General features: G+C 56.0%; 5 protein-coding genes across 5 annotated transcripts; 3 read left to right on the plus strand and 2 right to left on the minus strand.

The window, feature by feature from the left end:
* Positions 1-2904: 2904 nt before the first annotated feature.
* B0I36DRAFT_248519 (uncharacterized protein) lies at positions 2905-3943 on the minus strand (the record flags this gene model as incomplete). Its single annotated transcript, XM_046150392.1, has 3 exons — positions 2905-3106; positions 3194-3498; positions 3557-3943. The coding sequence occupies 3 exons, from the start codon at positions 3941-3943 to the stop codon at positions 2905-2907; spliced, it is 894 nt and encodes a 297-aa protein (XP_046009374.1).
* A 3483-nt stretch (positions 3944-7426) lies between these two features.
* B0I36DRAFT_247989 (uncharacterized protein) lies at positions 7427-9090 on the plus strand (the record flags this gene model as incomplete). The annotated part of the gene is made up of 3 exons (XM_046150347.1): positions 7427-7588; positions 7701-7907; positions 7990-9090. The coding sequence occupies 3 exons, from the start codon at positions 7427-7429 to the stop codon at positions 9088-9090; spliced, it is 1470 nt and encodes a 489-aa protein (XP_046009375.1).
* A 195-nt stretch (positions 9091-9285) lies between these two features.
* Positions 9286-11730, minus strand: B0I36DRAFT_154419 (replication factor-A protein 1). The gene is made up of 5 exons (XM_046148578.1): positions 11523-11730; positions 11291-11457; positions 11145-11235; positions 9639-11081; positions 9286-9574 (listed from the first exon to the last, which is right to left on the minus strand). The coding sequence occupies exons 1-5, from the start codon at positions 11567-11569 to the stop codon at positions 9481-9483; spliced, it is 1842 nt and encodes a 613-aa protein (XP_046009376.1). The 5' UTR covers positions 11570-11730; the 3' UTR covers positions 9286-9480.
* Positions 11731-11949: 219 nt separating this feature from the next.
* Positions 11950-13716, plus strand: B0I36DRAFT_330007 (dienelactone hydrolase family protein). Its single transcript, XM_046154786.1, has 4 exons — positions 11950-12291; positions 12354-12403; positions 12491-13223; positions 13288-13716. Exons 1-4 carry the CDS (start codon positions 12183-12185, stop codon positions 13380-13382), a joined length of 987 nt encoding a protein of 328 aa, XP_046009377.1. The 5' UTR covers positions 11950-12182; the 3' UTR covers positions 13383-13716.
* Positions 13717-15038, plus strand: B0I36DRAFT_330011 (D-isomer specific 2-hydroxyacid dehydrogenase). Its single transcript, XM_046154787.1, has one exon. The coding sequence runs from the start codon at positions 13817-13819 to the stop codon at positions 14912-14914; it is 1098 nt and encodes a 365-aa protein (XP_046009378.1). The 5' UTR covers positions 13717-13816; the 3' UTR covers positions 14915-15038.

The following is a 15038-nucleotide window of genomic DNA, read 5'->3' on the forward strand; positions in this document are numbered from 1 at the left end:
GGATTCCGATATGAGATTGGAGTACGACCCGGTGATAATAGCCTGAGTGTACAGAGAAGCCCTGCGTGCTGTGGTGTGGTGAAAGAAAAGGTGCGAGGGAGCCAGGCCGAACTGCGTTTGCTGGCTGTATTGCTTTGAGCCTGCGAGGAAGGTGCGGATTTGGTGTAGTCCGATATCTGGTGTAGCTTCCCGTACGAGGCGCACGAGGAAGGCACGTACGACGAAACTGCATTGCGGTGGGTTTATTGACAAATGGGGCTCTCCAGCACTTTAAAACTGCGTCTGCTCGTCTGCCGACAAGAGGTATTGGGCTCGCAGGCGTACTGTCCTCTCCCTCGTTCGCCTTTTTCTTCTTGCACTACCCTCAGTAAGATTGCAGTCGTCCCCAGTGAGCATCGCAACCCTAACGAGCCCTGTGAGGGTCACTCTGAGGCTCTCCAGACCTTACTTGTCGTGTTGTTTTTATCTTGGGTGTGGAACAGGCTTGAGTGACATACTCCTGCCTCCGATATCAGCTTCGGTGCAGAGCCTGTAATATGTCTCTGTATATGAACACCTATCTGGACCGTGTAGTTCCGTGGCTATACAGTACTATCAAGCCTTCGTGTAACAAGCTAGGGCCCTGATACTTAGCCCTGTGTATTTCTGAATATTTCATGTACCTTTCTTTTATGGCGTCTCGGTCATGATAACCACCTGGGGGTGGAGAAGGATCATTGCCTCGTGTGCCAGTCGAACAACGAAGGGAACGCAGAATAGACTAAGACCTATGCCTACGTGCACAGGCACCTTTTCCTGGCAGCTTGGATTCGCGCATTCCTCCATGAATTTTGGTCTCTTGTGGCACTTCTTCGTCATAATCGAGTGCTAGCACCACGACGAGCAGCATAAGAAAGGCAGGATGTGTCTTGCCCACAACTAGACGCATCTGCGAGAATTCCGCCGAGTTGACCATTGGCAAAGTGCTCGGGGATGAAGCCGGCAGCATATGCCTGGGGGCCGAAAAAGTCGACACTATCTGGCGGGAAAGAACCATGCCTTCTTGTTCGGGGCTGGTGCGGGCAGATTCGTGATTGAGGAGCTTGTCAATCCGCTCCCACGCCTTCCGAATGTGCTAGGCCAAGTTGGACGTTTCCTGATCCAGTATTAAACTTCTTGACTTTATTTTCATCGGGCTACTCAGACCCACTCTCGTATTCAGAATCTGATTCTGAGACGTCGTTGTCCTTTGTTTATGTCGAGTCGTTTTCGGTTTTAGTATCGACGGGCGAGAAGCTAACAGCTTTAGCGGGAAAACTCCCCGGCGCACAGAGGCCGAGTTTCTTGTGCGGGAGCCTATACTAACGCGACGCTGGTCCACTCTGCTCGTCAAAGTGGCATGCCTGGTAAGGCTTGAGTGGTCTGAGGCGTTTTGCCCGGGACGATTCGAAGCGCCTTCAGTGTTTTGGTTGTCATGATCGGGCTCTAGCTCTTCCCGAGTAGCGATGAAGCATGACCATAATTTAATGTTACGCATCTCGGTATTGGAGCCTTGGTCAAGACCCGGGGGGGGGGGGGGGGGGGGGGGGCGAGCGCACAGTTCAGACTCATTCTCGATCGAACGCCGGAGGAAGGGTACGGAGAGGGACCCTTGGCAGCTGAGCATCGACGCCGTCTTCCCGCTCACTGTCTTGGGGGATGGCACGGTTGCAATCCACGGTACAGGAAACCTCGCTATCACGTCCTTGTGGGTGAACTTCTTCGAGCACTCTCATCTCCCAATTGAAGTGAACTGGATCATCGATTTTGGCGGCGCTCTCATGAAAAAGACAGCAGGGAAGTGATGGTCCAAGTTCTGCTCGGTGACCAATCTGTATGGGCCAGTGTCAGAAGTGTCCAAGCCCAGTAAAATATATCTTTGGTTTCTATAGCCGCCCGAATGTCTCCCAGTCATTGATTTCGTGTGAGCTAGACGGCCTCACACCTCGACGGCGAACAGCATACCCAGAGCAGCGATGCCGCGTCGCGCAGTCCACTTTCGGCCTGGAAATATTTGGAAGACTACCGCGCTCTCATCTGGGGTGTGCATACTGGTGAGATGATGCTTCTTCTGCTCGGTGAGGTTACGGAACTGTTTCTACATATGCAAGTGATAAGTAGACGAGAATAGAGGGCACGGAGCTGGTAAGGATTACCTTGTAACTGCAGAAGGCTTTAGGGCTGTCGGCCTTGACAATCAGCGCACGACAGTTCTTTTCTTTTAATCAACTTATACGAGAATAACGATGCGTTTTCGCGCTAGCAGTATTACTTAAACTCTTGTGGTCTTTTAGTATGGGATTGGATATTATATGTTATCAAATATCATGTCTCGTCCAATCCACTTTCGTTCTCGTCCGCTTTTGTGAATTCCAGCCACGATCGTTCAAGCTTGAGTGAACTGCTCAGATTTGCCCGTGCTAATGTCGGCGGCAAGAAGGAAATCTGAACACCCACTCAAACATGCTGCTTAGTAGCGTTCATCTCCAATGAAAACATAATACTCAGACGACTTGCCCATTTTCTCCCCAATTCATCAAACAGCATCATCGTCCCATCAGACTGCCTAACAGCATGGGGCGACCGGCATCAGATGGGCCCACCCAAACTACGACACCATCATTGTGACCTCAAAATGGTCACAACGTGAAAACTCCCGACCGGGGGAGAAATAACGTCGCACAATTCCCACACCCACAGCAGCAGTTGCTTCTCTCAAGTCGATGACAAGGTATCGACATCGACCTAATTTCGTGACAACACGAGTAAGAGAAGGTGTTTAGTCCTCGTCGGTGACACGGCCCTCACCGACCTTCGTGTGCGCATAGCGCTGGTCAGCAACGACAGCCACGACCGGTGGACACGAGGGAACTTGGTCCTCTTTGTTTAACTTACACGAATAGCGCCGTCTGATGCCAGCCCTTGAGTGAACCAGCTTGGCGCGTTCGGGCTGGTGCGAGCCATGGCGTCGTGAGTTAACAGAAGCCAAAAACCGAACACAGGCTTAGCCAGAACGTCGAGAACCGCATATGCCAGAATCTCGCCGTCAACACCGATTTTTCGGGAGCCATCAGCAATGCCCCAGACACTGTGACGAATAATGATTAGTACTCCGCAGGCGCACAATACACTCCACTGTGGCCAGGAGAAGGAACCACAACACACAGAGACTTACATGGGATAGGCAGTCCAGAGTAGGAGAGTAAAGAGCGAAATCCCCCCATAAAAAGCCTTCGTCTTGCTATCTTTGCCCTGTACTGCTCGCCTGCCGTTAAAAGCAACGTTGTACACTATGGCGATATACGCCACGCAGGCAATGGTGTACCAGCCCCAAACCTGGGTGCCGGTTGAGCCAAAGGCGGCAAAGAGCCCGGTCAGGACCATGATGACATCAGCACCAACGGTGACGAGGATGTCGGCGCCGTTAAGTCCAGCCATCAGAGTCAGATCCAGGAGGAGGAGGGGAGTGGTCAAAGCCCACTGCATCGTGTTAGCGAAAATTGTCTGCTTAAAAAGTGTGGGGAGACCGAGCACTCACGTCAACGTAGCGCGCCCAAAAGACCTGGCGCTTGACAATGTCCTCGACGACACCGGACTTGGTGGTCTTGACCACGGTGGAGTGCCAGCTGAGACCATCGCCAGTAGCCATGGCAAAGTAGGATAGGAAGGCAATGGTGGTGATGGAGGCGGTGATGACGTGGAAGAGGCGTTTCTGGACGGGTACGCGGGCGGCCATGATGTAGAAGGCTACAGAGGAGAGGCCCATGAGGACACAAACGACCCAGAGCGCGCGGAAGCCCGTCTCGCTGGCCTCCTGGTAGTGGACATGGGGGATGTCGGGGATGACGGTGGGAAAGTCAGTCGGGCGGAGGTGAGTCTTTGTGGCAGCCTCTATGACGCCGGCGAAGTCGTGCTGGATCTTCATGGTTGCGGTATTGGGAGTGTGGATGCTTCACAGAAGGTAGACGGCTGCTGAGGCAAAAAGGCTTGAAAGGGAGAAAGTAGTATGGAAAGCTGTATGTGGCTCAGGCGCGGAGGCCTATTTATTCGAGTCTGAGGCTCCATCGTGAGGGGTAGGGAGTGCCCGCAGCAACGCAGACCGACCGGCTGCTATCCACGCGTCAGAGGCTGCCGGTCCTCGAGTGTCTGGGCCGTCGCAACACGGTCAACAGACATCTCACACGGTTCTCGATGCTGGAAGTTGGAACGGGAGCCGCAAGTGGTGACGTACAACAAGCTCGTGTGGGGAAAAAAGGCACGGGCAGCCGGGGGGTGTGGTGTTGCTGGGGCAGGCGCTAGGGTGCGGCCGGGCCAATCACGGGCGAGCGCCAGGTCGATTGCGGCATGCAGCGGTGCCAGCACTGGCAAATCCAATCTCGATCTCCACCCACATGCCCATGCCATGCCATGCCTTGCCAATGCCTTGCCTTCTGTAGGCTGCAGCGCAGACTTTCCCATCGTCAGCCAGCCTGCAGCCTCCAACCGTGACACATACAATTACATTACACTCACAGACACACACACACACACACACATACACACGCTTGATGCCCCAAGGGACCGTGCGGGGACCGTTCCAGGTGCTCCATGGCCAAAGGTAAAGCAAACCTACCGCATCCCTCGCCGTGCTGCATGCAACCAGCTGGCCAATGGCTCCTCCTCGCTCGGGTCACCCGGACGCCCATCCATGCCCTCTCTCCTCCCGCCAGCAAAGAACCTTGCATGGGGTGAGACGTTGGCCTAACCGCCAGTAGCCGGTCCCGATCCTCCATCGCGGAGCTTCCCCTCACGATTGGTGCCACCACATGGTTGTGCTCAGATCTGGCCAAAGTCTACGGCTAACCTGCAGCCGCGGCAAACCCGTTACGCTGAAGCAGTGGCAGGAACACAGATCACTCGGTGGGATTCGAGAAGACCTGTGCTGCGTACTCAACGGCAGCAGAGGACTCTGGCAATGGATCGACTCTTGAAGTGACGGCAAGTTACAGTCATGGGCCGGGAAACCCCAAGGTGAGCGACCAGGATGCGTGTTGCCCAGACTGCAAGCCAACCTAAATCCAAAAAAGAATATGTGGGGAACCGAGCAGTGCGAAACCAGATGCCCATGCGGGGCTGCAGGTCTCGGGAGCACTTCCGGCACGCCCAGGCGGCGATTCTCACCCTCAAATCGACATGGGGGGCTGGTCAGCCCCGGGGCGTTTCGTCCAGAGGAACGATCGTGTGGCGGTGCGCGAGATGTTGGCCATCGAGCGTGGCCCAGCTCGATCAGGAGATTTCGCCTGCCTTGGTAGTTCCTCGCGGCCGACCGAGCACTGCGCTCGAAGGCCTGACAATTCGCCACGTACTCGCTGCTCTTGGAGACTGCACCTGCTCAAGCTACATTACATCGTGCATGTACTTTGTCTGCCTGCTTCACAGCAACCTTGGAAGCTTCACAGAACAGGGGTGAAGACAACTTCCTGTGACTTGTGGCTTGGTCTCGGGGGCCATGTACGTGCCAGGATAAAGGGCTTTCGTCATGGCCATGCACGAAACTGAGAGGACATGCTTGACCGATGACGTCTCCTCCAGGCAGCACTGTGCTTGTGCTACTGTCTCGTCCTGTCACGGCATCCTCCGCCCCTAAGCCTGCGGACTGGGGATAGACATGGACGTCCAGGGGTTTCCAGCCCACGGTCAACGCAAGCTTGTTTCCTGGTGAAACTGCATCTCGCGGAGTGGCCGTTTGGCATCAAGCGAATGTCCTCGGTGAATAGACTGGTCAAAAGGGCGTGGCTTTACATTGAATCAGCATCACAAACTTGCCAGTCTAGTTCGTAGCATGAGCTGGCCGGCCAACAAGCACTGCTATGGTAATGCGTGCAGACCCAAAGTGCCGTTTTTACAGCCTGAAAGCCAGGGTACGGTCCCGTCTTTAGATCTCGATATCGGTCACGGAAGTCCTGAAGCTGTGTGCGAGTAATCAATACCTGTCGTATAATCAAGACCTACGATAAAGTCGAGTCACGAGAATCCCAACGACCACAAAGCGAATGCACAGCGAAGACGTTTACAGAAAGCGACGAATAGTCAGCAGGTCCTATATACACCAGCAGCGCAGGTGCAGGCACAACGGGTATCCCTCCTATAGAAAATACATCGTCAGCCTTTCGATTGCGATTGGAAGTGCGAAATGCATTGGGTAATACTTCCTGGAGGTTGTGAGGGCTTGGGAGGTCATGTAAGACAAGGTGGTAGCTTATAGTCGTCACCGCAGAAGTCCGGTGGTGATAGACATGGGGTATGCATGCGGTTATCTCTGTCCAGTCAGTATCACTTGCTGGGGGGCAGTGCATCATCACAGCCAGTGTGGTCGAGAAGGACAAGGACCAACACTCTTGACTGATTAAGTATATCATCGCCTGCCCAACTTCGAGTAAGTGGTAAGAGCAACCCTTTCAGCCCGTCTGCGACCAGGAGCTTGCTTGACACGACAGTATCCTGACATTGAGAAGGTTCCTCTCCAAAGTGATCAGGAGTATTGACAACCTGCGACACGCACGACATTGCTATCTCCATTCATCAACAGCCATGCCAGGAGCAGAGGTGAGCAATCAGCAGCGACTTGTGGGCATTCGGCAGCCACACTGTCGTGCTTCTGCGCTATGCGACGTGCGATGGCCCCAAAACTAACGCGCGACTACGCAGGAACCCGTCACTGCGGTCTACAACACCAACAGCACGACCATGCAGGTCCCAGACCAGCAGGCCGTGGACGGCCCACAGCAGCCTATTGATATCCAGGATGTTGCCAAGGAGAATAAGAAGCAAGACGAGAATTGTATGCTGGGAATTTGTGCCTGTCTGGGCAGTGGATGCTGTTGCTGATGCTCACGTGCTAATCGAGCTTGAGGACAAGGACAAATCCTGTGGTTGGTGTCCGGGTTTGCGAATGGCGTTTGGGGTCTTTAGAATGGATGTAACCCATTTAGATAATCAAAGCACTACGCCTTCTCATCATTTCAAGTGTGCAGCAGTAGCAGGAGCATCGACGTGCAACTCCGTCCGTGGCCGTTGAATTAGCAAGGGCTCTCTCTAATTAGTGTGGAAGTGGTGGAGAAGCTCCCGCCCGCTCTCGCTGCCCCACTTCGCAAACAGGCAGGCAACCCTCAGGCTCGAGATGCGTGGGGAAGCTCTCGCGAGCAACATCACTCGGCAGCTCCCAACACAGCAAGCACAGCACGTAAGCATCGGCGCATTCTGCATTCTTCTCCTGCGCCCAGCGTCACCAAGGCAGCAGAGTGCACTTGGCGGCAGTCGGCACCACTCCCTCTCCCTCTCTCACCATTCGACGCCGCGGCTATTTCTCCCAACGATACAAACGACCTCAAGACGTCACGCCTAGGCTGGAGAGGCGGGGCAGCCCAGCATGCAGCACCTCGCGACCCTGAAGGCATTCCCACCCTCGGGCCCAGCTCTTCGCAGCGATGCCGCCTACGATGAGGCGGTCACGTCGCACCTCAAGCAGCTGTCGCGGTTGATCAAAGACCACAATCCCGAGCTTGTGATCCATGGCCCAGAATTCCTAAAGGTATCCCTCCACTCCGACACTTGCCCGTGAACTTCCCGTCTGGCGCTCCTCATCGCAACCTCACTATGGACTCGGCTCCCTGCTGACATGGAACCTCGCTTCGCCACAACAGGACCTTGACCCGTCGATACACTCGTTGTCATATCTCGCCGTCCTCCATGCCCTCGTGCTCCCGAACCTGGTGACCTCGGCGCCACCTGAATTTCTGCTCGAGAAACTCGTCACATTCCTCTTGTCTTTCGACGCCCGCCAGATCAGATATGCTGGCAGCCATCTGCAGGACATACTCTCGGCCCTGGGCACCGGGCAGTTACTACCGGTATGCTGGAACTGTACCCATATAAAGCTAGCAGAGTGCCTCCATCGTGTGTGTGTGTAGTGCTGATCATATATGTCCGCAGCCCTCCGTGGCAGTCGATGCCTTGGCGACGGCAATCCTTCGGCTCGATCCCTCCGGTAGCATCCTCACCTCGACACATATCAGCCTAGTAAAGCTCGCTTACAACACAGACAATATCGCCCCGGCGCTGCCAGTGCTCGACAAGAGCATAGTGTACTATCCCGGCATGGCGAGTCAAAGCCAGCCGGAGCAACTATGCGACATGACACTGCCACCGCCTGCGTACATATCCCGATTGACCGGCCTGACCACGACACTGAAAGCTACCAATGTGCTTGAGTACGACTTGCTGTGTGGCATGGCATACATTGCCAGACGGTCGTGGCAGAAAGCAGCGAGTGCGCTGGAGAGAGTAGTCACATTTCCCACAAAGGACGGCGGAACCAGCAAGATCATGGTCGATGCGTACAAGAAGTGGGTGCTGGTCAGCCTGCTGAAAGCCGGCAAGCACAGCGAGCCCCCGTCGATCACAGGATCCGCCGCGCAGAAGCAGTACTCCGTCCACGGCAAGCTTTACACGACGGTCGCCGGGCTCTTCACAGCGGACGACGCAAGCGCGCTGAAGCAAGAAGTGGAGCGGAACAACACGGTGTGGGCAGAGGACGGCAACGTCGGATTGGTCCAGGAAGTCCTCAGCCAGTATCAGGCCTGGCAAATACTAAACCTGCGGGACGTCTACTCGAAAATCTCAATCGCCGAGATCCGCGACCAGACAAAGAGCGCAGAGACGGGTGCCGGCCTGCCCGAGAACGCCGATATCGAGGCTCTCGTGCAGAACATGATCATCTCGGGCATGCTCAGCGGGGTGGTGCAGAAGAACGACGACGGCACGTCTTACCTCACATTCCTGCCGCCCGCGTCGCAGCCATCAGAGCTCGAGTTCGCCCAGGAGCTAGCCAGCACGGCGCTGCGGCTCAAGCAGCTCCAGCCCATCTTCCGCGCCACCAACGAGCGGCTCGGCACCAACAAGGATTATGTCAAGCATGTTGTCAAGGAAGCCAAGCGTGGGGGAGACAAGGGCGACGCAAACGACGCCATGATGGGCTTCCAAGCCGAGGTCGATGATGAGGATCTCATGGGTGGCATCGTCGCTACTGGTTGATCCTACTTCAGGCAAGCAAGCCATGGGGGGGGGGGGGTTCAGGGCAAAACGCATGCATCGACTCGAGCGACCAGTGAGAGACTGTTAGATCAAGCATGAGCTTGGCCACTCATAGAGAACAGAGCCATAATGAGATGAACGATTAAAATAAATTTACCATGATCATCCGGGAAGACGACTGTTTTTCTGCGAGCTGCTATTGACAACCTCTGGTTGTTGAAGCGTTCCTGGTCTAAGATATGCTCGACTCGCAATACGTACAGATCGGAAATTTCATAATCTCATTACCACCGTATTCGTTGCTCTATCTACAAAGAATGCTGATGTACAGTCTCCCGTGAAGCTATCCATCATCTTTGGAACACCATTCCCACTTGTCAAGACAACAACTCAGTTCATGCTGAACTGCTTGATCAGATCAGCCAGCCGGGCTGATTCAGACTTGAAGTCAATCGGGGTGGCGCTCATGACTTGGTAGCGTACCCTGAAATATTATGTTAGCCCCGATGATACATCGGCGTGCTCGTGATAAAATGCGGTCTGCTTACCTCTGCATGTCGCCGTATGTGTCCATCTTGGCTCTGCACCGGAAGCTGAGCTTGGAACAGTTGGCCTTTTCGAACGCCGCCGCAAACGCCTGCTCGTCGTTCTCCTTGAGTTCCATGAGGTCGTCCGCACTCATGCCAAGAACGACGCGGCCGACTTCGTCGAAGCAAGACAGCCACATCTGGCCAGTGTGGTCGTTGACGTTGACGCTCATGATGTAACGGTATTCGGGCCGCGAGTGTGCGACGTCGCACTTCTCGCACCGCCACTGACCATCTCCCTGGTCGACAACCTTCTTATTGCAGCCCTCGTTTCGGCATGCGGGATAAGCAAAGTTCTCCTGCTTCACGTACACAATGGTGGCCTTGGTCGTGAAGTAGGCGGCATCCTCCATTCCAAGATTTTCATCCTTGACTTGGGAGATGCTCTTTGTCTGATCCTGCCGGCCCGTGGCCGCTCCAACAGTAGACATGTTGGTGTGGGTGGCGAAGTTGTCTGCACGACCTTGAGCGTCATACCAGCCCTTGAGCCGGTGCGCCTCGGAGATATCGGGATCAACAGTCATTGTGCCGGACGACAGGAGCGACAGTGACCGGCCTCCGAAGTCAGAGACCTTTGTGCCCTTGAACGCGACAATTGACTCTGGCGCTGTTGAGAATGAGGTAGCCGTCTTGCCCCATACTGTGAGGCGAATGGAAAATTGCGAGTCATCCACCAGAGTCAGCTCGCGCTTGTCGTATGGCTTGCCGGTGCTCTTTGAAGTAATCTGCGAAACCTCCCCGACTTCCTTCAGCACACCAATGATGTCTACAGTCGCATCCTTCTCAACATTCTGGAGCTCCTGGATGTTGGTGAAGTTGAACTTGACTTGCGGGACGCTGGACTGGTCCTCGGCTTTCTCGATGACAGTGTCTCGCTCAAAGGCAAGCTCATAGTCATTGGGGAGGTTGGTGAACTGCTTCTTGGCCAGCGAAACCCTGCAAGGATTGCTGATGTAGTAGACTTGACCCTCCTGCAGCACATCGTAAAACTGGTCACACTGCTCGTTGAAGGCGGTGGCCTTGATCTCGCCACTCTCATCCAGCAGGTTGCATGAAAACAGCTTGCCCTCTCCCGAGGCCTTGTGCCATGTCTTGATATCGGATTTCGAGGAGACGCGGGCCTTGATTGTCCACTTGTGCGAGTAGGGCGACAGAGACTCGATAGGGTAGATGACGTTGTTGCCGTGCTTGCCAGGAGCGCCGTTGCTGGCACCACCTGCGCGCGACGACATCGGCTCCGACTTTATCGCTGCCGATGACTCTGTCTTAGCACCGTAGAAACCGGTGCCTCCGATGGTGGTGTTGGCTTGGCCTTGTGGCTTGGCCTCGATGGCTTGGGGCTCGCCGATACGATCGTGGTTGCCCAGTTCTGTCGCAACCTCCAGGTCGAGGATAATGAGGATGCTGTATACCAGACGTGTCAGTTATGGTCAGGCGCTGTGCAGGTGCATTCATGAGTTTGCATACTTCTTGCCCTTGACATTGTTCGCCTGGTAGGACTTCACCCGAACGAGAACGCCTCTCTCGAGCGTACCATCATGGATGGCAGCGTTGGCCTCTGCGGTGAGAAGTCAGCTTTGATCGAGTTCTCGGCTGTCTCGGATGGCACTCACGAGTTGCTAGCATGCACTGCACGTAGTTCCGGATATCGCTGAGCACCACACGGTATCGCTCGGGCTGGTTCCCTGGTCCCTGAGCGGGCAGAGCTTTGACTTGAAGGCATTGCAAGACTGGGACAGGAAAGCGTTGGCCGACGTTGTCCGCATCGTTGAAAATGGCGCTGAAGTCATGAAGGATGATTAGCAGGATGTTCTCGTCAACATGCTGGCATGGCTTTCTGCGTACTCGATGGCGCCCTGCGTGATCGCCTGCTGGGCTCCTGCGACAGACATGACGGAGGGCTGTCTGCAGAGACGTGGCAGATGGAACTAGTTGTTTGAAGAATAGAAAATCTGGGTTCCGTGCTGGTCCCTGGCAGAAGACGGCTGTTGCGAAATGCGGATGTACTGATCGAAAATGGACCTCGAAGGTTGTGATGCAGGGTGTACACAATTATGGAGGGGACTTTGGAGGCGAACGCGACTTTTGGGGCGGCGACGCGTCGAGTCACGCCCGCTAAAGTGGTTGCTGGTGGCCAGTTGCCGACGCGGGGTCCTCAGGCAGCTCACAGTGCACATACGATGCAAGACACTGTCGTCTCGCAAGGAGCAACGTCACCCATCACAAGCCAGGACATTCCTGGCCAGCGTCGTTGCCCCGCTAAAGCTACGAAGCCAGCTCCAGGATTCCAGCTCATTGTCAGCAGTGCCTAGATTACCACCTCAACACTTTCAAACACCCTCACCACTTGGCTTTTGCGCTCGCACAAAGCCCGATAGCCTCGACGAGCTTCTTGGTTGTCAACTCTGCCCGTCCCATTGTATTGTACGAGTCCTCGAGTTCAAACGTTGCGACAGAAGAAGTATCCAAGCAATCAACCATTCGAAGCTCAGCTTGATCTCCACCATGTCGGCCGAGCCAGTCGTGGCCACCAGTGCGCCAGAGCACGACGCGCAGGAAGATGCCCCAAGCAACCCGACACTCAGCGAGCATTGCACCTCCGACCGGCCCACCCGTACGTTATTGGCCTACTTGTAGTTTCCGCGAGCAGACAGTCGCTGATGGCTTGCTGGACAGCTGCTGGAGAAGCTCCCAAGGGCGAGATGCGCAAGTTGGGAGGCGTTGATGTGAGATTCCGCACCAGGATTACTCTCCACGATCTTGGTGGAGTCCACGAGCCATGCTGACGAACGAACCCTACGTGGCGCGAATAGGTTTATCTCGCGAAACCGGAGTCGTATCCCTCCGACCCATGCAAGCTCCTTCTCCTTCTTACAGGCGGCACAGGCCTGCAATCGCAGAACAACCAGATCCAAGCCGACAAATTCGCGGCTGAGGGCTTCGTTGTGATCATGCCAGATCTCTTCGAAGGCGATCCGGCTCCCAATCAGTCCGCGAAGCTGCCCGAACCAGGGGCTGTCGAAGGAGAGACACAAGACGAGATTGCTGGGAGCTTCCTGGAGCAGTTCAAGCTCAAGATTGGAGAGACGGCCAAGTCATTCCTCATCGACATGTGGCTTGCGCGGCACACAGAGGAGAAGGTGATGCCGATACTCGAGAAGGTCATTCAGGCTGCGCAAGGTGAGTTCGCTGATGCAATTGGCCACGGAGGTGGCATCTATGGCGTGGGGTACTGCTTCGGCGGTCGGTATATCCTGCTGCTGGCCAGCGAGCGCAGTCCGAGCCAGACTGGTTGGACTGGTGCGCAGAAGCCTGCAGACGAGGAGGCGGGTCAAAGCAAGGAGGGCCCGTTGATCAAGGCCGGAGCGCTTGCACATGCAACACTTGTATCTCCCGAGGACTTCAACGGTCTCAAGTCGCCCATCAGTCTCGTGTGTGTAGAGAGCGATCCCATGTTCCCGGACGAGGTCAGGACCGTCGGCGAAGACACCATGAACAAGACTGGAGTCGAGCATGAGGTTCGAGTTTACCCGGGCGTACCGCATGGTGAGTTGAGAAGATCCCGCTTGCCAAGTGACGATTCGACTTGCTGACTCTTGATCAATTCTAGGTTTCGCCGTCTATGGCGACTATGTCGAGGCGCACATCAAGGAGGCGCAGGTCACTGCCCATGAGCAGATGCTCCAATGGATCAAGGAACATTAACTGGTCTGCTGGATGGAGGAATTGCCCGTTTCTGCAACGTTGTGCCAGCCATTGTGGAGTTTTGCTTTCTTGGAGGCCAGCAAGCCCGCGCGATGATATTTTTCAAGGCGGCCTGTGCCTCTGTTATCAATATCCCCTCGTAGTCAAATGGTATTTCTCCACGAAGTCGAGGCGTGACATCAGATCGGACCTCGACCTATAACTATGTCCGCCCAGGTGGGCCGTTGCCGCAGTGGGGCCTCCGCTTCCACCCCCACGAGTAACTCTCGCCGAATTGCACTCGCCTGGGGCTTCGGCAACGGCTCAATAGCCGCCGACGCCGATATAGGCGGTCCGGCGCCGGGGAATCTGCTGAACAAACACGGGGCAGGCCCGCAACTCCTGTTCTTTACCCCACGGTGGTTGCCGACGGGTGTTGCCTTCCAGCCATCATCATGCCTTGCTCGCCATCACCACTTCTCGCACAGCCAGCTGCCTCTCGGGTCCTTCTTGTCTCGCAACATCTCTCCTCGGCCCCCCGCCAGACAACTCCGTCCTCAGCCACATCACCGTCCCTCCCAGACTCGCCAGCAACCACAATGGCTCCCGCCCGGAAACTCCTCTACCCCACTTCGCTTGCTCTCGATGTCCAGAGCCTCGAGGGCTTCTCCTTCGAATTGCAGCCGTACGATGTCAAGCAGCCCATCCCCGAGGAGCACACAGACGCCGAGGTGCTCGTCACATGGTGCAACTCGGCCGACAACCTCGCGGACGCTGCGAAGCGGCTCAAGAACGTCAAGTGGATCCAGTCGCTTGCCGCCGGTCCCAATGACGTCCTCGCCGCCGGCTTCCCATCCTCGGTAAAGGTCACCACCGGCTCTGGCTGCCATGACCACACCGTCGCCGAGCACACGCTCGGCCTGCTGCTCAACGCCGCCCGCCGCTTCTTCGAGATGCGCGACTACCAGGTCCAGTCCAAGTGGCCCCAGCACCTCGGCGGCGCCCAGCCCGACCGCCCCAAGGGCAAGTTCACCTCCCTGCGCGACGCCAACGTGCTCATCTGGGGCTACGGCAACATTGCAAAGACGCTCGCGCCCTGGCTCACAGCCATGGGCGCCAAGGTCTGCGGTGTCGCCCGGTCCCAGGGTGTCCGCAACGGCGTCGAGGTGTACGGCGAGGACAAGCTGCCCGAGCTGCTCGCCGAGACGGACGCGCTTGTCATGATCCTGCCCGGCTCCGCCTCGACCAACAACGCTCTCAACGCCGAGCGCCTCAAGCAGCTGCCCAAGCACGCGTGGGTCGTCAACGTCGGCAGAGGAACCGCCATCGACGAGGAGGCCGTGTACCAGGCGCTCGTGTCGGACTCGATCGGCGGTGCCGCGCTCGACGTCTTTGTCAAGGAGCCCCTGCCCACCGAGTCGAAGCTGTGGACGGCCCCCAACACCATCATCAGCCCACACGCTGCCGGTGGTCGGCCGCAGGGCGCCGAGGAGCTGATCACATATAATCTGCGCCGGTTCATCGCTGGCCAGGAGCTGCGGAACATTGTATGAGCCAAGAGGAAGCAGAAAAGGAGGTTTGGGCTGATCCACGGGTACATAGAAGTAAATGCAGTCAAAACAAACGTCGAACCATATCTGACAATAAGCTCATGCGACTGTGGAGTACAAGCATCTT

Source organism: Microdochium trichocladiopsis (genome assembly GCF_020744255.1).
Source record: "Microdochium trichocladiopsis strain MPI-CAGE-CH-0230 chromosome Unknown B0I36scaffold_8, whole genome shotgun sequence".
NCBI classification, from domain to species: Eukaryota; Fungi; Ascomycota; class Sordariomycetes; order Xylariales; family Microdochiaceae; genus Microdochium; species Microdochium trichocladiopsis.